A 26,348-nucleotide genomic window follows, 5' to 3' on the forward strand; every position below is an offset into this window, starting at 1 on the left:
GTAGACCAGGCTGGCCGTGAACTCAGGGAGATCTACCTGGCTCTGCTTCCCAAGAGCTGGAAACAAAGGCATGAGCCTCCACTGCCTGGCCTGTGTTCATGTGGCCTTGCCCTTCCATGTGGTTTGTATACCCAATGAGACTCTTTGGAGAAAACTAATTTTTCCTTTGTGAGCTGTTGTCAATTGGACATAGCTTCTTTATTAGGGATGGGAGATTTTCTCTAATTCCCCATCTCAATGATGACACCCCTCTAACCCCCAATCTGGCTTTGTTGTGTGCAGTCCCTGTGCATGGTGCCACAGTGTGTGTGAGTCAGATAAGTATGTCAGCCTGTTGTGTGTGGGAGGCATTGTTTCCTTTGTGTCTTCCATTCTCACTGGCTCTTGTAATCTTTCTGCTCCCTCTTCTACAGGGTTCTCTAAGCACTTAAGGAAGTGGTTTGATGGAGACATCTTGTTTAGGACTGAGTGCTCCAAAGTCTCTCAGTGTCTGCACATTGTTCAGCTGTGTGTCTCTGTATTTGTTCCCATCTACTGCAGAGGGAAGCTTCTTTGATGATGGCTGATCAAGACACTTATCTCTGGGTATATCAAAATGTTGTTTTGAGTCATTACATTGGTACCGCCATTAAGCAGAAGAGTAGTATTTGGTTTTTCCTATGTCCATGCCTGATCTAGTCCCAGGTTCTTGGCTACCTGGACAGTGATAGGCATGGGTTCCATTTTGTGGAGTGGATCTTAAACCCAATTAGATAGTTGGCCTCTGTTATAGGGCCCCAAACACCTGTAGCCAGACAGGTATAGGCCTTCTTGGAGAATCTACTACTATTACTGTTTGGACTTGTCATAGTATGAAGCTGTCTCCCAGTGACTTATCGCTATACTCATAGATGAATGTAACAATCTACCATCATCAGAAAAGTCTCATCAGTTGGTGGCAATAAACAAACACACAACTGTTTGAGGAGTAGGGGACAAGAGACTTCAGAATATTAAGTTAGAAACTGGCACCTGTATCACAGCCTATGTGAGCCTGTGTGGAAAAGCTGTGGACACACTGTCAATTCTGGATGGGGCAGAGTGCAGAATGCTTTTCCCTCAAGATGGCCTTCTAGAAAGAATTGTATAAACTATGATAGGTGAATGCATTTGAAAGCAAGGACATGAACAGAATGGCCTGGCATGTCCACCTCATCTCTGTGGGGAAGGTAAAGACATAGGAGGAATATTTTTGGCTCTTTTCACATGATCAAAGATGATAAGATTTAACACTGGGTGTATGACCTTTCTATACATGTATTTGTTTAAGCTAACTGCAAATGTCACCTCATGTTTTGCTTTCCTTAATAATAAAAGTGATGAGAGATTTACATTTCTCTTAAACTCCAGTGCTTGGAAGCTTTGATTACTCCATGTTGATATTTTGGTATATCCTTCAATCTGTGAAGATTTAACCTTGATGGCCAGGGTGGGTTGACAACAGCCCCCTCCTTCAAGGCTGAGGTATCATTGTGGAAATGGAGAAGAAAGATTGTAAGAGCAAGAGATAGTGGGATGACAAAAGGAAATAGGGTATTTAAAACACGGCAGAACAGTTGAACATGTAAATTCACATGATTGTGATTGTGACAGCATGTACAAATCTGTGCATGGTCAAGCCATGGTCAGTATGGAAATGGGAGGTAGACATGATGTTTAACCATATCTGAGTAGGTATTTATGATTCATGATTGTTAGGAGTGGGAGCGTTCATTTTCTTTAAGAATGTGGCCCCTGGGAGGTGGATCATACTCCAGTTGAAGGACACATGTGCAGGAGTATATGGGTGACATAAGCTGTAGTTGATTTTTTTTAAAGAGAACACAAGATTGGATGGGTAAGAGGAGGGTATGAATTATGGAGAGGTTGAGGGGGGATGTTATAATAAAAATATGATACAACATCCTCAGGATAAAATAACATAATTCAATTTATACATTTTATATGTTTATTTTATGAATGATCAATAAATTTATCAGCACTGAATAGTCCTCCATAGACATAACACCTAGAAACCATAACAATGACCAGCATGGCAAGATACTCCTAAAGGAGCAAGCAGTAGTAGAACTTATGCCTTGGCTGTAACCAAGAACTCTCTAATTGGATTTTGGGCCTGCTCAGCTTGAGTGAAATCATTCCTGTTGCTGCAAACCTAGCCAGCTAGCTAGGCTTAGTAAGATTATGGGTATTAGAGGAGAACCTACTATCACCAGTTTACCTGGACCAGTGTAATTTCTAACTTCATTTTCATACTTTCCCTATACTCACAGGTTAAGTGTAGCTTTTACCACTTATCAAGGAAACTTCCCTGTGCAACATATGGAGACCATTACAGAAAACCACAACTGGTCAAAGTGCAGAGATCAACCTATTGTGAGGTACCCAGCATCAGTGGATACATTTATAATAAAACTCTTGCACCCAAGGCTCAGGAAACATTGAGGAAGAGTGGACAGAAAGGTTGTAAGATAAGTCTACTAAGAGACTGTGTCTCAGAAATGACAAGAAATCTGCAGCATGATACCTCAACAATTTGGCTGAGTGAGCAAGACATGAACATGGAAGAATTGGAGGAAGGGATCATGGGATGGATTAGAGGGAAGAAAGGGAATGAGGGGAAGTGATGTAATTGTATTATAATTAAAAATGAAGATTTTAAAAAATTATTTTATATGTTATGGGTATTTTGCCTAAGTGTATGTCTGTGTATCATGTTTGTGCACTGCCATGTTGGTGCAGAGAATCAAACCTGAGTCTTCTGGAAGAGCATCCTTTGCTCTTAACTGCTAAGCCATCTCTTTAGCCACATTTTTCTTATAAACCCATTTTCTTTTGTTTTCAATGATGGATCAGTATTCCTATTAGGAACCCACAGTTTTCTTAACCTATACTTCAGGATATCTTTATGCTAGATGTACTTTAGTAAGGCATCTAATACTGTATTAAACAAAAGATAACACATCATTTGTATTTATTATTGCAAATCATAAAAGTAATAGGATTATATAATAACCACTATCACCAGAGTGTAAAGATGAAACCATTAACACAATTATTTAATCAGGAATTAAATATGATCTTTAATATTAAATATAAGTTATTCTAAACCCATTCCTTTTTCTAGTTTATTGTTTAGGTAAACAATAAAGTTCCAGGGGTCCCTCCATACTCACAGGTTATATAGGAGTCAACTAAAAGGTGGGAAACATTTGACCAAATATTGCATAGAAAGTGAACATGTTCAAACTGTGGTCAGAATTTCCTAAACATTGTAGCTATTTACCTAGAATTTACCCAGTGTTCAACACTTTCAGTAATTGAGATTTCTTTTTAAATTTTTATTTTTTTAGTATTATTATATTTGTGTTTTAATTTTACACATCAGCCATGGGTTCTGCTGTCCTCCCCACTCCCACCACCACTTCCAGCTTCCTCCTATTCTCTCCCCTCCATTCCCAGCTCCTCCAGGGCCAAGACTCTCTGGAGGATTCATTGAAACCTGGTGGATTCGGTACAGGCAGGTCCAGTCACCTCCTTCAAGGGGGTGTTGAGCAAACTGTCCCTGTGTAAGTGCAAGGTTTCAAATAGCCAGCTCATGCATTAAGGACAGGTCCTAGTCCCACAGCCTGGATGCCTCCCAAATAGTTCAAGCTATTCAATTGTCTCACTTAACCAGTGGGCCTGATCCAGCTGGGGGCTCCACAGCATTTGGTTCATAATTCACATGCTTCCATTTGTTTGGATATTTATCCCTGTGCTTTTTGCAGTCTTGGTCTCAACAATTCATGCTCCTACAGTCCCTCCTCTTTCTCGACAATTGGACTCCTGGAGTTCCACCTAGGGCCTGGCTGAGGATCTCTGCATCCACTTCCATCAGTTATTGGAAGAGAGTTCCAGCACGGCAGTTAGGGTGTTTGGCCATCTGATCACCAGACTAGGTCAGATCAGGCTTTCTCAAGACCATTGCCAGCAGTCTACAGAGGATGTATCATTGTGGATTTCAGGGAACCTCTCCAGCATTCTGCCTATTCCTGTTCTCATGTGATCTTCATTTATCAAGGTCTGTTATTCCTTGTTCTCCATTTCTGTTCTTGATCTTGCTGGGATCTCCTGCTCCCCTAAGCTTTCTTTCCCTCAAACCTTGCCCTTCATTACTCCCACTGTTGTCCAGGTTGTTCATGTAGATCTCATACATTTCTCTGTCATAGGTCGATCCCTGTGTCTTTCCTAGGGTCCTGTTTCCTAGGTAGCCTCCCTGGAATTGCGTAGCAGTCTAGTCATCTTTGTTTTACATCTAGTATCCTCCTATGAGTGAGTACATACCATGTTTGTCTTTCTGAGTCTGGGTTACCTCACTCAGGATGATTTTTTCTAGATCCATGCATTTGCCTGCAAACCTCATGATGTCATTATTTTTTCTGCTGAGTAGTACTCATTGTTTATATGTACCATATTTTCTTTATCCATTCTTCAGTTGAAGGGCATCTAGGTTGTTTCCACATTTTGGCTATTGGAAACAAAGCTGATATGAACATAGCTGAGCAAATGCCCTTGTGGTATGATTGAGCATTCCTTGGGTATATTCCCAAAAGTGCTACAGCTGGGTCTTTGGGGAGATGGATTCCCAAATTTCTAAGGAAGCACCATTTTGATTTCCAAAGTGGCTATACAAGCTTACATTCCCACCAGCAGTGGAGGAGAGTTCTGCTTGCTCCACATCCTCTCTTGCATAAGCTGTCTTCTGTGTTTTTGATCTTAGCCATTCTGACAGGTGTAAGGTGGTATCTCAGAGTTGTTTTGATTTGCATTTCCCGGATAATTAAGGATGTTGAGCAATTCCTTAAATGTCTTTCAGCCATTTGAAATTCCTCTGTGGAGAATTCTCTGTTTAGTTCTATAGCCCATTTCTTTATTGGACTGTTGGGCATTTTGATGTCTAATTTCTTGCTTTATATATTCTGGATATCAGCCCTCTATCAGATGTGGGGTTGGTGAAGACCTTTTCCCATACTGTAGGCTGTCGCTTTGTCTTGTTGATCGTGTCCTTAACTCTACAAAAGCTTCTCAGTTTCAACAGGTCCCATTGATTGATTGTTTCTCTCAGTGTCTGAGCTACTGGTGTTATATTCAGAAAGTGATCCCTGGTGCTAATGCATTCATAAGTACTTCCTACTTTCTCTTCTAACAGGTTCAGAGTAACTGGATTTATGTTGAGGTCTTTGATACACTTGGACTTAAGTTTTGTGCATGTTGAGAGACATGGATCTATTTGCAGCCTTCTACACATTGACATCCAGTTATGCCAGCACCATTTATTGAAGATGCTTTCTTTTTTCCATTGTACATTTTTGGCTTCTTTGTCAAAAATTATATGTTCATAGGTGCGCAGGTTAATGTCAGGGTCTTCAATTCAATTCCATTGGTATACATGTTGGTTTTTATGCCAGTACCAAGCTGTTTTTATGATGGTAGCTCTATAGTAGCGCTTGAGGTCGGGGATGGTGATGCCTCCAGAGGTTTTTTTATTGTACAGGATTCTTTTGGCTATCCTGGGTTTTTTGTTTTTCCATATGAAGTTGAGTATCATTCTTTTCAGATCTGTGAAGAATTGTGTTGGTAATTTGATGGGGATTGCGTTGAATCTGCAGATTGCTTTTGGTAAGATTGCCATTTTTACTATGTTAATCCTGCCTATCCATGAGCATGAGAGGTCTTTCCATTTTCTGACATCTTCTTCAATTTCTTTTTTCAGGGTCTTAAAAGTTCTTGTCATATAGGTCCTTCACATGCTTAGTTAGAGTTACCCCAAGGTATTTTATATCATTTGTGGCTATTGTAAAGGGTGATGTATCTTTGATTTCCTTCTCAGCCTGTTTGTCTATTGTACATAGGAGGGCTCCTGAATTTTTTGAGTTGATCTTGTATCCTGCTATGTTGCTGAAGGTTTTTATTACCTGTATCAGTTCCTTGGTTGAATTTTTGGGGTCACTCATGTAAACCATCATGTCATCTGCAAATAGGAGAGTCTGAGTTCTTCCTTTCCAATTTGTATCCCATTAATCTCCTTATGTTGTCTTATAGCTCTGGCTAGAACTTCAAGTACTATATTGAATAAGTATGGGGAGAGGGGACAGCCTTGCCTTGTTCCTGATTTTAGTCGTATTGCTTTGAGTTTCTCTCCATTTAATTTGATGTTGGCTGTTGACTTGCTGTAAATTGCCTTTATTCTGTTTAGGTATGTTCCCTGTATTCCTGATCCCTCAAAGACCTTTATCATGAAGGGGTGTTGGATTTTGTCAAACGCCTTTTCTGCATCTAGTGTGATGATCATGTGGTTTTTTTCCTTTGAGTTTGTTTATATGGTGTATTACATTGATGGACTTTCGTATGTTGTTCCACCCTTGCATCCCTGGGATGAAGCCTACTTGATCATAGTGGATAATTGTTTTTATGTGTTCTTGGAGTCTGTTTGCCAGTATTTTATTGAGTAATTTTGCATCAATGTTCATGAGGGAGTTCAGCCTGTAGTTCTCTTTCTTTGTTGCATCTTTGTTTGGTTTAGGAATCAGGGTAATTGTAGCCTCATAGAAGGAGTTTGGTAATATTCCTTTTGCTTCTATTGTGTGGAACAATTTAAAGAGTATTAGTATTAAGTCTTCTTTGAAGATCTGATAGAATTCTGCAGTGAATCCATCTGGTCCTGTGCTCTTTTTGGTTGGGAAACTTTTAATGACTGATTCTATTTCCTTAGGGGTTATGGGACTATTTCAATGGTTTATCTGGACTTGATTTAACTTTGGTATGTGATACGTATCCAGAAAATTATCCATTTCTTTTAGATTTTCCAGTTTTGTGGAGTAGAGGTTTTTGAAGTATGACCTCATGATTCTCTGGATTTCCTCATTGTCTGTTGTTATGTCCCCCTTTTCATTTCTGATTTTGTTAATTTGGATGCTCTCTTTGTGTCTTTTGGTTAGTTTGGATAAGGGCTTGTCTATCTTGTTGATCTTCTCAAAGAACCAACTCTTTGTTTCATTAATCCTTTGTATTGTTCTCTTTATTTCTATTTTATTGATTTCAGCTTCAATTTGATAATTTCCTGGCGTATGTTCCTTCTGGGAGACTTTGCTTCTTCCTGTTCAAGGGCTTTCAGGTGTGCTGTCAAGTCACTAGTATGAGATTTCTCCAGCTTCTTTATGTGGGCATTCAGTGCTATGAATATCTCTCTTAGCACTGCTTACATAGTGTCCCATAAGTTTGGGCATGTGGTGTATTCATTTTCATTGATCTCTAGGAAGTCTTTAATTTTTTTCATTATTTCTTCCTTAACCCATTGGTGATTCAGTTGAGCATTCTTCAGTTTCTATGAGATTGTAGGATTTCTGTAGTTTTTTCTGTTGTTGAAATCTAACTTTAAACCATAGTGGTCTGATAGAACACAGGAGGTTATTCCAATTGTTTTGTATCTGTTGAGATTTGCTTTGTGGCCAAGTATGTGGTTGATTTTAGAGAAGGTTCCATGGGGTGTTTGTTCAGATGGAATGTTCTGTAGATATTGATTAAGTCCATTTAAGCCATAACATCTGTTAAGACCATTGTGTCTCTGTTAAGTTTCAATTTGGCCGATCTGTCCAGAGGTGAAAGTGTGGTATTGAAGTCTCCCAGTATTAATGTTTGGGGTTTTATATGTGATTTAAGCTTTAGTAATGTTTCTTTTACATATGTGGATGCCCTTGTATTTGGGGCATAAATGTTCAGAATTGAGACTTCATCTTGGTGGATCTTTCCTGCAATGAGTATGTAATGTCCTTCATCACCTCTTTAGATTGATTTTAGTTTGAAGTCTATTTTGAAGTCTATTTTCTTGGATATTAAAATGGCTACACCTGCTTGCTTCTTAAGACCATTTGATTTGAAAGACTTTTCCCAGCCTTTTATTCTGAGGAGGTGTCTGTCTTTGAATTTGAGGTATGTTTCTTTTATGCAGCAGAAAGATGGGTCCAGGTTTCATATCCATTCTGTTAGTCTGTGTCTTTTTATAGGTGAATTAAGTCCATTGATATTAAGGAATATTAATGACCTGTGATTGTTCATTCCTGTTATTATTTTTATTTTTTTGGTGGTAGTGTGTGTGTACTTCTCTTCTTTGGGGTTTACTGCTGTGGTGTTATCTATTGCCTGTGTTTTCATGGGTATATGTGCCTTCCTTAGGTTGGAATTTTCCTTCTAGTGCTTTCTGAGGGGCTGGGTTTGTGGATAAGTATTGTTTAAATCTGGTTTTGTCTTGGAAGGTCTTGTTCACTCCATCTATGATGTTTGAAAGTTTTGCTGGGTATATTAGTCTAGGCTGGCATCCATGGTCTCTTAGAGTCTACATTATATCTGTCCAGGTCCTTCTGGCTTTCAAAGTCTCCATTGAGAAATCAGTTCTTTTTCTGATGGGTTTGCCTTTATAAGTCACTTGTCTTTTTCCTTTGCTGCTCTTAATATTCTTTCTTTATTCTGTATGTTTAATTGTTTAATTATTATGTGGCGAGGGGACTTTTTTTGGGCGTCTAGTCTGTTTGGTGTTCTATAGGCTTCTTATATCTTCATAGGCTTTTCGTTCTTTAAGTTGGGAAAGTTTTCTTCTATGATATTGTTAAATATATTTCCTGTGCCTTTGAGTTGGTATTGTTCTCCTTTCTGTATCCCTATTATTGGTAGGTTTGGTCTTTTCATGGTGTCCCAAATTTCTTGGACATTTTGGGGTATGACTTGGTTGGTTTTATTGTTATCTTGTACTGATGAATCTTTCTTCTACAGTATCTTCAAAACCAGATCCTCTCTTCCATCTCTTGCATTCTGTTGGTTATACTTGCATCTGAAGTTCCTGTTTGTTTACTCGGGGAGTGGCTGGGGTCTCAAGTAGATGGGTATGGGGGCAAGGCGTTAAGGTTGTAGCATCCACCGGAGGATCTCTCTCTTGTCCAGAAGGGAGTTCCGGGACAGATGGGAGCTGGGGGCTTGTCTCTGAGTCTCAAGAAGTGGCTGGGGTCTTGGGCAAATGGGTGTGGCGGCAGGGTGTGGAGACTGCAGTGTCTGCCTGCAGTCTTGGAAAGGGGAGCCTTCCCACAGGGCCCGCCGATTGGCTGGAAACTGTGGCCAAGTTGGGCAGGTCCTCTCAGGATGGTGCCCAGGGGTGGGACCCAGAGCTGTTGCCTCTATGACTATAACCCCAGGCACTCACCTCTGGTCAGTGATGATTTAAAATATACAATAGGATGGACATAGAAATATGGAAATATTGTGCAATTTAATGTAAGGCATTTGTGCATACATTTTAGCACACTCATGGGGTTCCTGAACCAATTCCCTGAGGATACTGAGGAATAGACACAACTTAATATTGTACCTGTTTCAGGGTCCTCATGAAAGCTGGACTTAGACTAGACAATAAACAAAATTATCCATTGAGATCACCTCATTGTTTCCTTTATGGTTTTTTTTTTTTTTGTGTGTGTGTGTGTGTGTGAAGGCACATTTTTATTTCCTTGAAGTGTTTCAAACATAATTATTAAGAACTTGGAATGCAATAAAGTTTCTCAGTGAGAAAGCTAAAGATAAAAATTTAAAAGATATAGTTTAAGGATGGCATATATATATATGTATATATATGTGTATATATATATACATGTATACATGTATATATATATATATATACATATATACATGTATATATGTATATAAATTCTGAGTTATAAGCCCAAGATATCAAAGCGAATAGCTTACCCATCGCTGCCATTCTTCCCCTAGAGAGAGACCTTATTTTTGTGTCCCGTCTTTTTATTGCATTTCTGTTTTTTCTTCTCATTGGCTCTAAACCTAATCACATGTCTTCCTCATCACTGCCTGTCTATATAGGTTTCTATGGTTAGTTCTGTGATTAAAGGCATGTGCCACCATCTTTGTCTGTGTCCTTGAACACATAGAGACTCTGCCTGCCATGTGATTGGATTAAGGGCATGTGCTACTACTGCTAGCCTTCTGCTTAATGGCAATGACCTCTGATCTCCAGGCAACTTTATTTATTAACATACAAATAAAAATCACATTTCAGCAAAAATAAAATATCACCATATTTTCCCCTTCTATTCTAATAAAAAGAAAAAAGGAAAAAATTATCACTAATATAAGAAAATACTACATACAATAAGTACAATAACTATATACAATATATATTTTTTAAATGAAAAATTCACTCTCTCCAGTAGTAAATTCCTCTACTTCTTGAAGAACAGTGCAATTCTTTTAACTGAGTCATTGAAGGCCTGTTTAACTTGTTTGTTTCTCAAGGTGTAGATGAAGGGGTTCAGCATAGGAGCAATGGAAGTGGTGAGAACTGAGACAACCTTGTTGATAGCCACTGAATCCTTTGCTGATGGTTTGACATAAATGAAGATGCAGCTGCCATAAGTGATGGAAACCACAATCATGTGGGAAGAACAGGTAGAAAAGGCCTTTTTCCTTTGCTGTGCAGAAGGGAATCTGATAATGGTCCTGATTATATACACATAAGAAAGAACTACACACACAAGGGTCATGATAAATGTCAGCACCACACAGACAATCACCATCTGCTCTATGAGCCACGTATCTGTGCATGAGATCTTCAGGAGGGGGGATGCATCACAGACAAAGTGGTCAATAACATTAGAATCACAGAACTCCAGATTGAGGCCCAGGCTAAGTGGTGGCAGGACCACCAACAAGCCAGCTGCCCAGCAACAGAAGATAACCCTTTTACAGATCTTGCTGTTCATGATGGTGACATAATGCAAGGGTTTGCAGATGGCTACATATCTGTCATAGGACATGGTGGCCAGGAGAAAAAACTCTGTCACACCAAAAAGATCAGTGAAGAATATTTGAGAGGCACAGTTGTTATATGTGATTGTCTTGTCACCTGTTGAGATGTTGTATAAGTATCTGGGAATGCAAGCAGTTGTAAATGAGATTTCTAAGAAGGAGAAATTTTGTAGGAAAAAGTACATGGCAGTTTTTAGGTGTGAATCCATAAAGATGAGGGAGATGATTGTGAGGTTCCCAGTTATACTCAGCACGTAGGTGAGAAACAGAAAGATGAAGATCAGAGTTTTCAGTTGTGGGTCGTCAGTTAGTCCCAGGAGGATGAATGTTGTGAATGTGTGGTTTCTCATAATTGAATTCTTACCTTTATTCTGCATTTAACATTCAGAGGTATCTGTTCAAGAGTAGCAAAATCAGGAGAAATATTATGAAACCCAGCTCACATGTATTCACACATTCATAAACACAAACACACTGGTTGCTTAGGTCCTACAAGTAGGTAGTTTGGTCTTTTCAGGGTAGAGTTAGAAAATGAAATTGCCTTATCTACACCACAATTCAAACTGTTATGTGTACTTCCTTCTCTTTGCATTTGTTTCTTAATTTGTTATTTTTTTTTATTTAATTGCTCTTTGGGTTCATGTTTTTTCCAAGCAGTTTGTGTTGGCTGCTAATGTTCCAAGAGACTGAGTTACTCCTTAGAGGCAGAATCCTGAAGACATATCTCATGCTCTTTTGGCCTGTTCATGTGTTTTTTGAGGTTTTGTTATTTGTAAAAATCATACATAGTTTCATGTTCTATGTTACAGGATTTTTATTTGCTGTCTAATATACTGGAGTCTAGGATTATAACTATAAACATTTGTATTTTCTCTAAACAACCCCTTCCTTAGTTATTACCCCATCTCTTCCTCTTAATTTTCACCTTAAAATTATATCGTTATCCTCTCACATGATAAAAGAGAGGTAATGTCTTGAGGGTAGGTTAATTGTACAGTATGATAAGTTATATATAAAATATATTCTTGACATGATCAACACAGTTGGTATTACTATTTTATTTTTGAATGCACTGAAAATTTCACTATGAATATATTAAGTAAAATTGCCATATTTAACTGTTAAGCTGTCTCCAAAGATATCTTAGCTTCACTGCCACTTAGCTTTGTCTCAATATGGAAAGAATGTTATTATTCACACATATTCCTTGCTGAAACACTAAATATGCAGTATTTGTGAGTTGCAGACACAGTTGAACTATTTCACATCCTGATCCATGATGCTTTTTTTTCTGTGAACATGTTCCGTTATCAATATACCAAAGTCACATTTTGTACATTACTTATATTGAACAATTCAAAGCAAAATTAATCAAACACTATGAAATTTGTTTCAATTTAGGGACTTTGTGAGTAGAATGTACATTTTTATGAATAGATTAAGTATTTTTAACCACAGAATACTCACAGTGTTCTTTCATAGCTTACCTTTGTGCCCCCATATGTGCTTTCTCTGTCACCTTTCTTCTTTGTAATTTTGAGACATTTGTTTTTCTTGCTTATGACTTTATGTAGCCTGTTGTGTTTTATTATTTTTTAGCATAACTCTTTTTATTTTCATAAACTTTTAATTTCTAAAAATGATTACTCCCCATAACAATCATATAACCGAGTTTACCTGGAACAAAAATCCAACAGGAAATACTTAATATCTATACCTATATTCTATTTCATTTTGGAGCTTTAAATCAAACCAGTATGTTATGGTTACTAAACTTTTACAATAGGTTACACACTAAAATAAGCACTTGGCTTACTTTCATTGCCTGTGTGCAGGGTACCAGGCTCTAGCAGCACAGGGCTAAAGGGAATCCATCCTAGGTGGCATACTATGACTTTTTATTCTGAGGGAGTAAGGGGAAAGATACACTCTCTCTTGATGGTTTCCTTCTTTATTCTTCTTTTGTATGTTTTAATCTATGTTTTCCTGGTGATTTCATTCTCTCATTCTTGATGTTTTCCTTCTAACACTTTTCTCATACTTATTCTGTCATTCCTGATGTTTTCCATTTAACTTTGATTTTTCTTTACAGCTTATATATCCTAACAAAACCTTTTAAGCTATTTAAAAATTACAATATGGTTACATTCTGTTTTTCAAGTGAATGATAACAATGAATATAAGTAAAAACAGCATGTGATCCATATCCCTTACATGATCAAGCATTTTATGTATTGCAAGTGAAAAAAACTACCCCCAAGAACCCATGTACATTCATAATCAAACACTTGTTATAGTATAACTGAGTGTAAGCAACCAAGTTATTTTTCTCAGCCAGGTCATTTACTGGAAGGCTGTGTTTTGCAGTTGGAAAGAAAGGTCCAATCACTTTACTAATTAACCTTGAAAGGTAATCTTATAAGGAGTCTTAAAGGAATGACAAATCTAAATTTTTATACATGAAAAGCAACCATTCAGCTCTACTTTAAATCTTTAGGATGCATACTCACTAATCAATAGTTTTTTATATCAGGAAATTGAGGGCAGAAATGGGTATCATCACCTTTGGACATCAACCAATTCTCGCAAGGAAGGCTAATGACAATTGGTCTGTTTTGGTCTTGTTCCCTGACCTTAGAGAGTTCCTCACAAAACTATGCGCCTTTCTAAAACTTTAGATTGTCTTCTTGGATTTTTTCACATCAAAGCTTTTTAACAAAAACATCTTAGTGTAAGTTTAAGCTATTTTCAAAGCTGTGTTTCAGCTATGAGACACCCAGAAACCTGTGAAAACATATCCCAACATTCAGATTAAAAGAATTTGAGCCACCTTGGCTCTTTGAACTCAATTGTTTTCCTTAATCATTAACAAGAGCTGTGATCTATGTGCCTCCTTAGGTGAAACTCATAGACCCTAGCTGTGTGACATTTCCTTGTATATATTTAATCATAAAAACTTTACTTAAAATAATGTTATTATTATCAGTTAGACAATACGGCTGAAGAAGAAATCATCTTCATAAGAATCCACAGGTAAAAATGCCCAGTAGAACGGGATGTTTCCCTGAGATAAACACCACATTACAAACAGTGGGGAAGTCCCCACCTCCATTCACACCATGCCAGATACCAGAGAGAGATGGCAGTGACACACATGTAAAAGCACAGAGAAGCAAGAGATAATCTGGAGTCTGTTTTCTCCGGGCTTTGCCTGCCTGACATTCACCCATCAGACTTTTGTTTCGTGGTGGGCTGATCTCCTCAAGTTAATTGCTATCTGCTGCTCCTCTGATATGGCCACCAGCAGCTGACTTACCAGGAATAATTTTCCTTCAGTGCTCTTGGTTTCCACTTCCATTCTTGTGGCTGAGTCTCCAATTCACACAACTCTAGAGAACTACATGTAGATATTTTCCCACAGCTGTCAAATTACGCCATCTTTAGATGATCGCTTATTCCTTGTTGATTTTTTTTTGTTAATCCAGGGCCTTGCACAAGCTAGACAAGCACTTAGCATGGAGATACAGCTTCATTTCTTATTGTTGTATAATATAACTTTTTTTTTTGAGACAGGGTATCTGTGTAGCTTTGCTCCTTTTCCTGGAACTCACTTGGTAGCCCAGGATGGCCTGGCAGACATCCACCTGGCTCTGCCTCCCAAGTGCTGGGACTCTAGGTGTGTGCCACCACTGTCCAGCTGTGTAATATAACTTTATTAATGGCTATACCCTATCCAACATCAAACACTCCGAAATAGCATTTAAATTGGTACCATAGTTGAGTTCCCATTCCTAATTTTATTGTTGTCATGAAGACCGTCATGGAATCTGAGTCTCCAAAAAGAGCCAGTGGTTGGAAGAATAGAATTCATCATATTCATACTCACTCACAGCCTCTCTCTCTTAGTTACTTAACCACAATCATTCTTGTAAATATAATTTGAAAATGATTTTTTCTGGCAATCACTGATTAAATCTACTCATGTCTACAAAATCAGTTGTCTGGGAATGCATAAGAGTTAAATTTTCTGTTCTTAGTCAATTGCATTAACTTTCTCATTGATGATGCAATATTATCATAAGAAAATAACTGTCTTACTTTTTCTATCTCTGAAAAGTAGTTTCAAAGGAATACCTGGTAGTTTGTGAAGAGCTGATATTCTGCACTCTTTTGCTCAGAGAGAGGATTTTCTAATATCAAGCTTGATATTTATTATTAATTTGCCACATCTATATCAAATAAACACAAGAGTCCTCAGTGACCCAGTCTCAGAAATTACTAATGAACCATCTGTGGGATCAGGGCCTTAGGAGACTCAGTGAAGCATCAACGTCACTTAAAAAGAACTGCAAGGAAAATGTAGAATCTAATTAAAAGAAAACCTAGTCAAGTTTCTTACAATTAATTCTTATTATGCCTGGTGTAAAATATTTGGTTGTCACTTTCTGTATTATCAATTTGTTATGCAGTGGATAAATTATATAGGTTTAAAATATCATTCTGTTTTAATCTGTGAGAACATTGTTTAAATTTTGTTTTGAAAAGTTAATTAATTAATTACTTAAATATCAATTTTTATATGTGTACATGCTTTGTGTGTTTACATATGGGTGTGTGTGCCACAGCAATGTGTGAATGTCAGAGGACAAGTTGGGGGGCTGCTTTTCTCCTTCCACAATTATCTGGATTCAGGGGATCAAATTCAGCTTTCCAGGCCTATACAAGTGTCTCTACTCAATGAAGCACCTCCGGGTTCCAGAGTATTATTTTTGCAAGTCAAACTATGGGGCTGAGGAGATGGCTCAGTGCCAAGAGTAAAGTGCTTGGTGTGAAAATATGAAGACCTGAATTCTGATCCCCAAAACCCATGTGAAGCTGGTTATGGTAGCATGACTCTCTAATCACAGGGCTCTTATTGAAGTTGAGAAGTGGAGAGAGGAGAATCCACAGAAGTGTATGGGCTTGACATCCTGGCAGACACCAAAAAGGGTGACATTGTTACAAATAATGTAGAATGCTAAGAACAACACTAGGTAGGGGTTGTTGTCTCAACTCCACAAGGGTGTCATGGCATATGCCGTATGTGCTGCCTCCAACACAAATTGTAAAACTTCTTCAGTCAAAATATATATTAAACATTTGTAGATTTAACAACTGTAAGTATTCTGAAAGAAAGCAGAAATAGCTGGGTGCTGGTGGCACATGCCTGTAATCCCTGCACTTGGGAGACAGAGGCAGGTGGATCTCTGTGAGTTCGAGGCCAGCCTGGTCTATAAAGCAAGTTCCAGGAGAGCCTCCAAAGCTACTGAGAAAACCTGTCTTGAAAAAACACAAAAAAGGAAGCAGAAGTATAAATTTCTTTTTATGGAGTATCATATCTAATATTTGAGGTCATGAAATATTTTACAATCTAACAGTGTCTATGGCTCCAAATCCATTGAGTGTCCACACAATTTGAAACCTGTTCTTTGCCTCTATATGCATCAATGTACCAAGTTATCTTTGTGGTTTGCTCAGATCCTTGTGGTTTGCTGGTAGAATCCTATAGTAGACAGATTGTATGGTATTTCAAAAATTGTTGTTTCAGGAACCTTCATGTTTACTTCCTTTTCCAGTAGTAGTGAATAAGAGTTTTTGTCCTCCCCCCCTGTATCTATGCCTGGATCAGTTGTGTTTTGGATTAACAATTGTGACTAGGATGAGGTGGGATCTCAGTGTAGTTCAGATTTGTTTTCCCCAGATACTCATCGTGGTCTCATGGCTCAAATTTGCTTTTCCTCAATTGTTCATGATCATATAGAACATTTAAAATATATGCTTATTTATAGTGATATTTTATTTGTATTGAAATGTGATTTTATTTGTATGTCAATAAAGTTGCCTTGAGGTCAGAGCAAGCCAGAGCAGAAGCAGAGCAGTAGTGGGGCATGCTCTTAATCCCAGCACTTGGGAGGCAGAGCTAGGCGGATCTCTGTGTGTTCAAGGACATAGCCAGCATAGCAGACACACGCCTTTAATGTCAATACCAACCATAGAAGACCTGGTGGTCTGTACGAACAGACAGTGAAGAGGAGGTCATGTGGCTGGGTTTACAACCAATGAGGGAGGAGAACAGAAAGTTTTTAAATAGACAGGACACAGAGAAGTAGGTCTCTTGCGGAGAGGAGGAACCGCAGAAGCAGTGAAGGGTAAGGTTTTCCGCTTTGGCTCTGACCTCGTGGTTTTTAACTCTGCAGCTGGCTCTGTGTTTCTTATTTAACAAGCAGGATACATCTACACTTATTGATCATTTGTATTTATTCTGTTGAGAATGTACAGTGTAATTAGTTTGTATTTTTATTTATTGGGTAATATTTCTGGTGCTTAAGTTTAGAGTTCTTTATATATTCAAGACATTAGTCAGATGTACAGCTGTCAAAGATTTTCTCACATTCTGAGGGCTGTATCTTCACTTTCATAGTTATTTCCTGTCTATGATGGAGCTTTGAAATTTCATGGAATCTCATTCTTCACTCTTAAAATTTTTTCAAGAAGTATTGGAATTATTTTCAGATGTCTTTATCTGTGTTTTCAATAAGATTTCCTGTAGTTATTTTAAAACTTCAGGTCTTACTTTACGTTCTTAAGATAGATGAATTAATTTTTGTAGAGGGTGGTCTTTTCAGAGTCCCAAATGTCCTGGATGTTTTGTGCCTTGATTTTTTTTCTTTTTAGGTTTAACTTAATGTTGGACTGAGGCATTCAATCGTTCTATCTGTCTTCAATATCTTAGAGTCTCTTTTCCATCTTTTGCATTCTGTGGTGAGGCTTGCTCGAGTTTCTCATTGTTTACTTCCAGCTCTACCTCAGTTAGAGTTCTGTGCATTGGTTCTATTCCCACTTTCATGTCTTGTACTTTCTTTGTCTTATTCTACTGTTTGTGTTTTCAGAGGTTTCATCAATGGATTTATTCATACACTCTTTAATGACCTCTACCTTTTTTAGAGCCTATTTTGAAGTCCTTGTCTTCTTCCTCAGCCATATTGCTTTTCTCAGGGACTTCTGTAGTGAGGTTGCCGGGTTTTATTGGAGCCATATTATGCTAGCTGTTATTAATTGTGTTTTTATGCTGTCATTTAGGTATCTGGGTTAGGGTGATTGTAATTCTAGGTTCTGATATCTGGTTGTGTTTGTTGGGTAGGTTTCTGTTGCCCTCTCTGGTTCTTAAGAGATTGTGTTGGCTGTGGGTTACCTGGTAGGGAATGCTTTTGTGATCCTACCAGGTGTGACCCCTGAAGGTCGTTGGTGAATGTGTTCCTAGGTATTTGTACTGACACTTAGGAGTGAGAATGAGCAAAAGGGGTATTTTGAGAGTGTTCACAGGAGGGAGTAAAGCAGTATGTAGCACCAGGATCTGCATAGACCCCTGGGAATTGGGCCAGTGAAGGAGGAGTGGCCACAGCAAATGGTCTTCTACAGAGCTGGGACGACTTTGGGGATTGGATTTGGAGAACAGGAGGGATAGTGAAGATTGTGTACCTGATTCCTTGGCTATCATGGCTCCCTGAAAAGGGAGTCAAGTAACTACCTTATCAGACTTTTCCTACTGCTCTACATAAATGTAATGTTTTCAATCTTCCTTTCATTTCTCATTATATACGAATGCCAGATGTCTTAGTGTTTTGCTCTAACAGCTAACAATTCCCCCCAACACACTGAGAAATCCCAGGAAAAATTGTTTAACAAGAACCTATATCAGTTTCTTTTTCACATAAATGGCTTATGCAGGTTTCAAACTGATGGTGACTGGGGAGATTTTTCTAGAAAGTTTTTTGAGAGGAAATATTAATTGTATTTTTTTTTTACGATTGAGTTCCTTAAATACTTTAAATATTAGCTCCATTGTGTGATGTGTAGTTGGCAAATGTTCTCTCCCTATCTGTGGATCGTCTTCTTCTCACTCCCTGAGTATTTTCCTTTGGTGTGAAGAAACGTTTTTAGTTTGGTGACATCTCATTTGTTGACTTTTGTTATGTTTTCTTCTAGTTATTTTGTTGTTTTAGGTCTTGCATTTAAGCCTTTTATCGATATATTAATAGTGAATGACAACAAATCCTGCAAGTATGTGGAGAGAAGGCAACTCTCCATTTAGCCATCAGGAATGCAAAGTAGTACAGATATTTTGGAAAATGACATAATGGTTTAAAAAAAGTAAAAATAAAATTTCAATGTGGTCTCAAAGTCCCATATCTTCCTATATATGATTTTTCCATCTTAATAAGATTGAAAATTAAATTACCATATTGTGGGCTTGGCTTATTCAGTTAGAATAATGTCATTTTGTTCCATATATGTTATTACAAATGTCAGAATTTCCTTCTTTTTTAAGTTGTACAGACCGTATTTGTCATCTATATCTTATTTTCTTTATTTATTCATCTATTTATGGGCACTTAGTTTTATATATTGGGTATTTATTGGTGAAATTATTAAGGCCACTCCACGTAGTTAAAAGGGAGGTTTATTTTGTGGGGTAACTTTCAAATGAAGGGATAGGTTGCAGGGTCTGGGAAAGGTATGGCACAGTCCGGTGGTGTTCTCTGGAGAACTCTGCTTGGTCTACCTCCAGCTTCCAGGGTCTGGCACCAAGAGAAGCCTCTCCTCTCTATCCTGAGTCTTCAGCATCCTCCCTCAGCACCGCCTTGTGGGCATGACCGTGACCGAAGCCTTAATGGGGGTTGGAAATTCCAGGCCAAGGTTGGGATGGCTACCCACTACAGGTATTGTTAATGATGACAAAATGATCATAGGAATATGGAAATATCTTCAATATATCATCTCTGATGTCAATACAATCCTTTGAATATGTGTTTCCATGGATCTAGAAAGTGTTGTATAAAGGTTTGTGGAAGAAATGCTGAAATGAACATAATATTTTCTTGACCTGCACAAATCAAATCATAGAATTACTTCTTAGAATTTTCTTTTTATATGAACCCTAAAAGAAAATTTCATTAATGATTTGAGACTATCTTTAATATTATAGTAATTGGTCTGACTCTCTATGATTCCTTACTACCAACTGATGTCCAATGAGGGAGTATATTTCCAGTGCTTTTATAATCTTTAGAAACTATCTATGAGTTTTCTATTCTTATTGATTTCTTTGCCTCAGCTCCCTCTATAGTATCTAGTTTATGGGGTTATTGTGATCATTGGTTGGATAATTCCCCAAGAATTCTTGTTGGATAGTAAGTTACAACCAGTGTCTCAGGTCAATATGTTCATTTAAATCTTCATTCGGCTTTTTTCCCTCTGCTCCTTAACTTGCTCTAACATTTTTGCTAATTTTTTATTAATCAATGGTCATTGTAAATACTACACTTTTGTTCTTGTATTTTTGAATGAAGATGAGAATGTTTGGTGCCTTTGATAACCTTCTATGAGCATCTAGTGAATTAACAAGAGGAAGAGTGAGGCATCTGCAATTTGGAGAGTGCATCAGTTGGATTCTGGATTTATTTCTGAAGACATGGTTGTTTTCAGTTTCATTCACTCCTTTATCAAAACAATCAGACTATTTCCCCCCAGTTCAGATATGATTAGTCTTTCCAAATGTGTTTTGAAAAAATTTTGGTCTATTAAGTCCATTTTGTAAATAAAGAGTTCTATTTTCTTTCTACTTCAAGCTAGAAAGGGTTATGAAAATAGTAGCCCCGAAACAGTGGCCACTCTTATTTCTTATGAATTACACTCTGGAAGAAATGTAGAGGTGTATTTTCTTAAAGTTGTTGGACTGAGTCATGCTGTGTCTAGTAAGACAGTTACAAGTGAAGGCATTAGATAATCATAATCAGACAAATTCATTTGGTTTGTTTGCTTTAACATTTTTTTATTATTATGTGTTTTAGATTTTATACATCAGCCATGGGTTCCCCTGTCCTCCCCACTCCCGCACCCACCCCCACCTTGTCCCGAGCCCCTCCCCTCCATTCTCATGTCCTTCAGGATCAAGGCACCCCTGGGGATTCATTTAAACCTGGTGGATTCAGTACAGGCAGGTCCTGTCACCTCCTTCCAGACTGAGCAAAGTGTCCCTGTGTAAGCCCAAGGTTTCAAACAGCCAGCTCATGCACTAAGGACAGACCCTGGTCCCACAGACTGGATGCCTCCCAAGCAGATCAAGCTATTAAATTGTCTCACTTATCCAGAGGGCCTGATCCAGCTGGGGGCTCCACAGCCTTTGGTTCATAATTCATGTGCTTCCATTAGTTTGGCTATTTGTCCCTGTGCTTTTTGCAATCTTGGATTCAACAATTCATGCTCTTGCAGAACCTCCTCTTTGTCAACAGTTGGACACCTGGAGCTCCACCTGGGGCCTGGCTGAGGATCTCTGCATCCACTTCCATCAGTTATTGGACGAGAGTTCCAGCACGACAGTTAGGGTGTTTAGCCATCTGATCACCAGACTAGGTCAGATCAGGCTTTCTCTTGACCATTGCCAGCAGTCTCTACAGGATGTATCATTGTGGATTTCTGGGGACCTCTCCAGCACTCTGCCTATTCCTGTTCTCATGTGGTCTTCATTTATCATGGTCTGTTATTCCTCGTTCTCCATTTCTGTTCTTGATCCAGCTGGGATCTCCTGGTCCCCTAAGCTTTCTTTCCCTCAAATCTTGCCCTTCATTACTCCCACTGTTGTCCAGGTTGTTCATGTAGATCTCATCCATTTCTCTGTCATTGGGTGATCCTTGGGTCTTTCCTAGGGTCCCATTTTCTAGGTAGTCTCCCTGGAGTTGTGTAGCAGTCTAGTCATCTTTGTTTTACATCTAGTATCCTCCTATGAGTGAGTACATGCCATGTTTGTCCTTCTGAGTCTGGGTTACCTCACTCAGGATGATTTTTTCTAGATCCATCCATTTGCCTGCAAACCTCATGATGTCATTGTTTTTCTCTGCTGAGTAGTACTCCATTGTGTGTATGTACCATATTTTTTTTATCCATTATTCAGTTGAAGGGCATCTAGGTTGTTTCCAGGTTCTGGCTATTACAATCAAAGCTGATATGAACATAGTTGAGCAAATGCCCTTGTGGTATATATATATATATATATATATATATATATATATATATATATATATATATATAGTGTGTGTGTGTGTGTGAAGGCATATTTTTATTTCCTGGAAGTGTTTCATACATAATTATTAAGAACTTTAAATGCAATAAAATTTTTCAGTGATAAAGCTGCAAATAGATCCATATCTGTCACCGTACAGAAAACTTAAGTCCAAGTGTATCAAAGACCTCAACATAAATCCAGTTACTCTGAACCTGATAGAAGAGAAAGTAGGAAGTACTCTTGAATGTACTGGCACCAGAGATCACTTTCTAAATATAACACCAGTAGCACAGACACTGAAAGAAACAATCAATCAATGGAACCTGTTGAAACTGAGAAGCTTTTGTAGAGCAAAGGACATGGTCAACAAGACAAAGTGACAGCCTACAGAATGGGAAAAGGTCTTCACCAACCCCACATCTGACAGAGGGCTGATATCCAGAATATATAAAGAATTCAAGAAATTAGACACCAAAATGCCCAATAGTCCAATTAAGAAATGGGCTATAGAACTAAACAGAGAATTCTCAACAGGGGAAATTCAAATGGCTGAAAGACACTTAAAGAATTGCTCAACATCCCTAATTTTCCAGGAAATGCAAATCAAAACGACTCTGAGATACCATCTTACACCTGTCAGAGTAGCTAAGATCAAAAACACAGAAGATAATTTATGCTGGAGAGGATGTAGAGCAAGGGAAACTCTCCTCCACTGCTGGTGGGAATGCAAGCTTGTACAGCCACTTTGCAAATCAGTATGGCGCTTCCTTAGACATTTGGAAATCCATCTTTCCCAAGACCCAGCTATAGCACTCTTGGGCATATACCCAAGGAATGCTCAATCATACCACAAGGACATTTGCTCAGCTATGTTCATATCAGCATTGTTTGTAATAGCCAGACCCTGGAAACAACCTAGATGCCCTTTAACTGAAGAATGGATAAAGAAAGTGTGGTACATATACACAATGGAGTACTACTCAGCAGAGGAAAACAATGACATCATGAGATTTTCAGGCAAATGGATGGATCTAGAAAAAATCATCCTGAGTGAGGTAATCCAGACTCAGAAGGACAAACATGGTATGTACTCACTCATAGGAGGATACTAGATGTAAAACAAAGATGACTAGACTGCTACACAACTCCAGGGAGACTACCTAGAAAACGGGACCCTAGGAAAGACACAGGGATCGACCAATTACAGAGAAATGGATGAGATCTACATGAACAACCTGGACAACAGTGGGTTTAATGAAGGACAAGGTTTGAAGGAAAGAAAGCTTAGGGGAGCAGAAGATCCCAGCTGGATCAAGAACAGAAATGGAGAACAAGGAATAACAGACCATGATAAATGATGACCACAAGAGAACAGGAATAGGCAGAGTGCTGGAGAGGTCCCCAGAAATCCACAATGATACATCCTCTATAGACTTCTGGCAATGGTTGAGAGAAAGCCTGATCTGACCTAGTCTAGTGATCAGATGGCCAAACACCCTAACGGTTGTGCTGGAACTCTCATCCAATAACTGATGGAAGTGGATACAGAGATCCTCGGCCAGGCCCCAGGTGGAGCTCCAGAAGTCCAATTGTCGAGAAAGAGGAGGGGACTGTAAGAGTGTGAATTGTTGAGACCAAGATTGGAAAAGTACAGGGACAAATAGTCAAACAAATGGAAGGACATGAATTATGAACCAAAGGCTGTGGAGCCCCCATGTGGAACAGGCCCTCTGGATAAGTGAGATAATTCAATAGCTTGAACTGTTTGGGAGGCATCCAGGCAGTGGGACCTGGACTTGTTTTCAGTGCATGAGCTGGCTGTTTGGAACCTTGGGCTTACACAGGGACACTTTGCTCAGCCCCCCCCCCCCCCTTGAATGAGGGGACAGGACCTGCCTGTACTGAATCCACCAGGTTTAAATGAATCCCCAGGTGAGTCTTGGCCCTGGAGGAGATGGGAATGGAAGGGTAGGGATGGGGGCAAGGGAGGGGGCGGGGGCCGTAGGAGGGAGGACAGGGGAACCCATGGCTGATGTGTAAAATTAAAACACAAATAGAAGAAATTTAAAAAAAAGAAAAAAATTTAAAGATATAGTTTAAGGATGGCATATATTTATATTAAGTTAGAAGCCCAAGAGATCAGAGCAAATAGCTTACCCATCACTGCCTTTCTTCCCCTAGAGACCTTATTCTTGTGTCTTGTCTCTTTATTGCATTTCTGCTCTGCCTTCTCATTGGCTGTAAACCTAACCACCTGACTTCCTCATCACTGCCTGTCTATACAGACCTTCAGGTTTCTATGGTTGGTTCAGAGATTAAAGGCATGTGTCACCATCCTTGGCTGTGTTCTTGAACACACAGAGGGACTCTGCCTGCCATGTGATTGTGTTAAGGGTATGTGCTACCACTGCCAGCCTTCTACTTAATGGCTATGACCTCTGATATCCAGGCAACTTTATTTATTAACATACAAATAAAATCACATTTCAGCACAAATAAAACATCACCATGTTTCCCCCTTGTATTCTAATAAAAAGAAAAAAGGAAAAAAGTTATAACTAATATAAGGAAAAACTATATGCAATAACTATATATATAACTATAACTATAACTATATATAACTATATATAACTATATATAAAATGAAAAATTTATTCTCTCCAGTAGTAAAATCTCTACTTCTTGAAGAACAGTGCAATTCTTTTAACTGAGTCATTGAAGGCCTGTTTGACTTGTTTGTTTCTCAAGGTGTAGATGAAGGGGTTCAGCATAGGAGCAATGGAAGTGATGAGAACTGTCACAACCTTGTTGATAGCCACTGAATCCTTTGCTGATGGTTTGACATAAATGAAGATGCAGCTGCCATAAGTGATGGAAACCACAATCATGTGGGAAGAACAGGTAGAAAAGGCCTTTTTCCTTTGCTGTGCAGAAGGGAACCTGATAATGGTCCTGATTATATACACATAGGAAAGAACTACACACACAAGGGTCATGATAAATGTCAGCACCACACAAACTATCATCATCTGCTCTATGAGCCATGTATCTGTGCATGAGATCTTCAGGAGGGGGGATGCATCACAGAAAAAGTGGTCAATAACATTAGAATCACAGAACTCCAGATTGAGGCCCAGGCTAAGTGGTGGCAGGACCACCAACAAGCCAGCTGCCCAGCAACAGAAGATAAGCCTTTTACAGATCTTGCTGTTCATGATGGTGACATAATGCAAGGGTTTGCAGATGGCTACATATCTGTCATAGGACATGGTAGCCAGGAGAAAAAACTCTGTCACACCAAAAAGATCAGTGAAGAATATTTGAGTGGCACAGTTGTTATATGTGATTGTCTTGTCACCTGTTGAGATGTTGTATAAGTATTTGGGAATGCAAGCAGTTGTAAATGAGATTTCTAAGAAGGAGAAATTTTGTAGGAAAAAGTACATGGCAGTTTTTAGGTGTGAATCCATAAAGATGAGGGAGATGATTGTGAGATTCCCAGTTATACTCAGCATGTAGGTGAGAAACAGAAAGATGAAGATCAGAGTTTTCAGTTGTGGGTCGTCAGTTAGTCCCAGGAGGATGAATGTTGTTAATGTGTGGTTTCTCATAATTGAATTGTTACCTCTATTCTGCATTTAAAATTCAGAGGTATCTGTTCAAGAGTAGCAAAAACAGGAGAAATATTATGAAACCCAACTCACATGTATTCACACATTCTGTTTACAAACACAAACACACTGGTTGCTTAGGTCCTACAAGGAGGTAGTTTGGTCTTTTCAGGGTAGAGTTAGAAAATGAAATTGCCTTATCTACACCACAATTCTAGTACACTGTTATGTGTACTTCCTTCTCTTTGCATTAGATTCTTAATTTGTTATTTTTTTTTTTAATTGCTCTTTGGGTTCATGTTTTTCCAAGCAGTTTGTGTTGGCTGCTAATGCTCCGTGAGACTGAGTTCCTCCTTAGAGGTAGAATCCTGAAGTCAAATCTCATGCTCTTTTGGCCTTTCATGTGCTTTTTGAGGTTTTGTTATTATAAAAATCATATATAGTTTCTGTCTTTCTTTTTTTTTTTTGAGACAGGGTTTCTCTGTAACTTTAGAGCCTGTCTTGCACTAACTCTGTACAACAGGCTGGCCTCGAACTCACAGAGAATCAATTGCCTCTTCCTCCCGAGTGCTGGGATTACAGGCATGGGCCATAACTGCCCAGCCATACATAGTTTTAAGTTCATTGTTACAGGGTTTTTAATTTGCTGTCTAATATATAGAGTCTAGCATTATAACTATGAACATTTGTAATTTCTCTAAACAACTCTTTCCTTAGTTATTACCCCATCTCTTCCTCTTAATTTT

At 38.6% G+C, this 26,348-nt stretch overlaps 2 protein-coding genes across 2 annotated transcripts; both read right to left on the bottom strand.

Annotated features, from left to right (window-relative positions):
• Positions 1-10,304: 10,304 nt before the first annotated feature.
• On the bottom strand, positions 10,305-11,240 carry LOC118571128 (olfactory receptor 6C2-like). The gene has a single exon (XM_036170043.1). It carries the CDS (start codon positions 11,238-11,240, stop codon positions 10,305-10,307), a length of 936 nt encoding a protein of 311 aa, XP_036025936.1.
• Positions 11,241-24,666: 13,426 nt separating this feature from the next.
• On the bottom strand, positions 24,667-25,602 carry LOC118571116 (olfactory receptor 6C2-like). The gene has a single exon (XM_036170029.1). It carries the CDS (start codon positions 25,600-25,602, stop codon positions 24,667-24,669), a length of 936 nt encoding a protein of 311 aa, XP_036025922.1.
• Between the last annotated feature and the right edge of the window lie 746 nt (positions 25,603-26,348).

This window comes from Onychomys torridus, chromosome 20 (assembly GCF_903995425.1).
Source record: "Onychomys torridus chromosome 20, mOncTor1.1, whole genome shotgun sequence".
In the NCBI taxonomy this organism is placed as follows: Eukaryota; Metazoa; Chordata; class Mammalia; order Rodentia; family Cricetidae; genus Onychomys; species Onychomys torridus.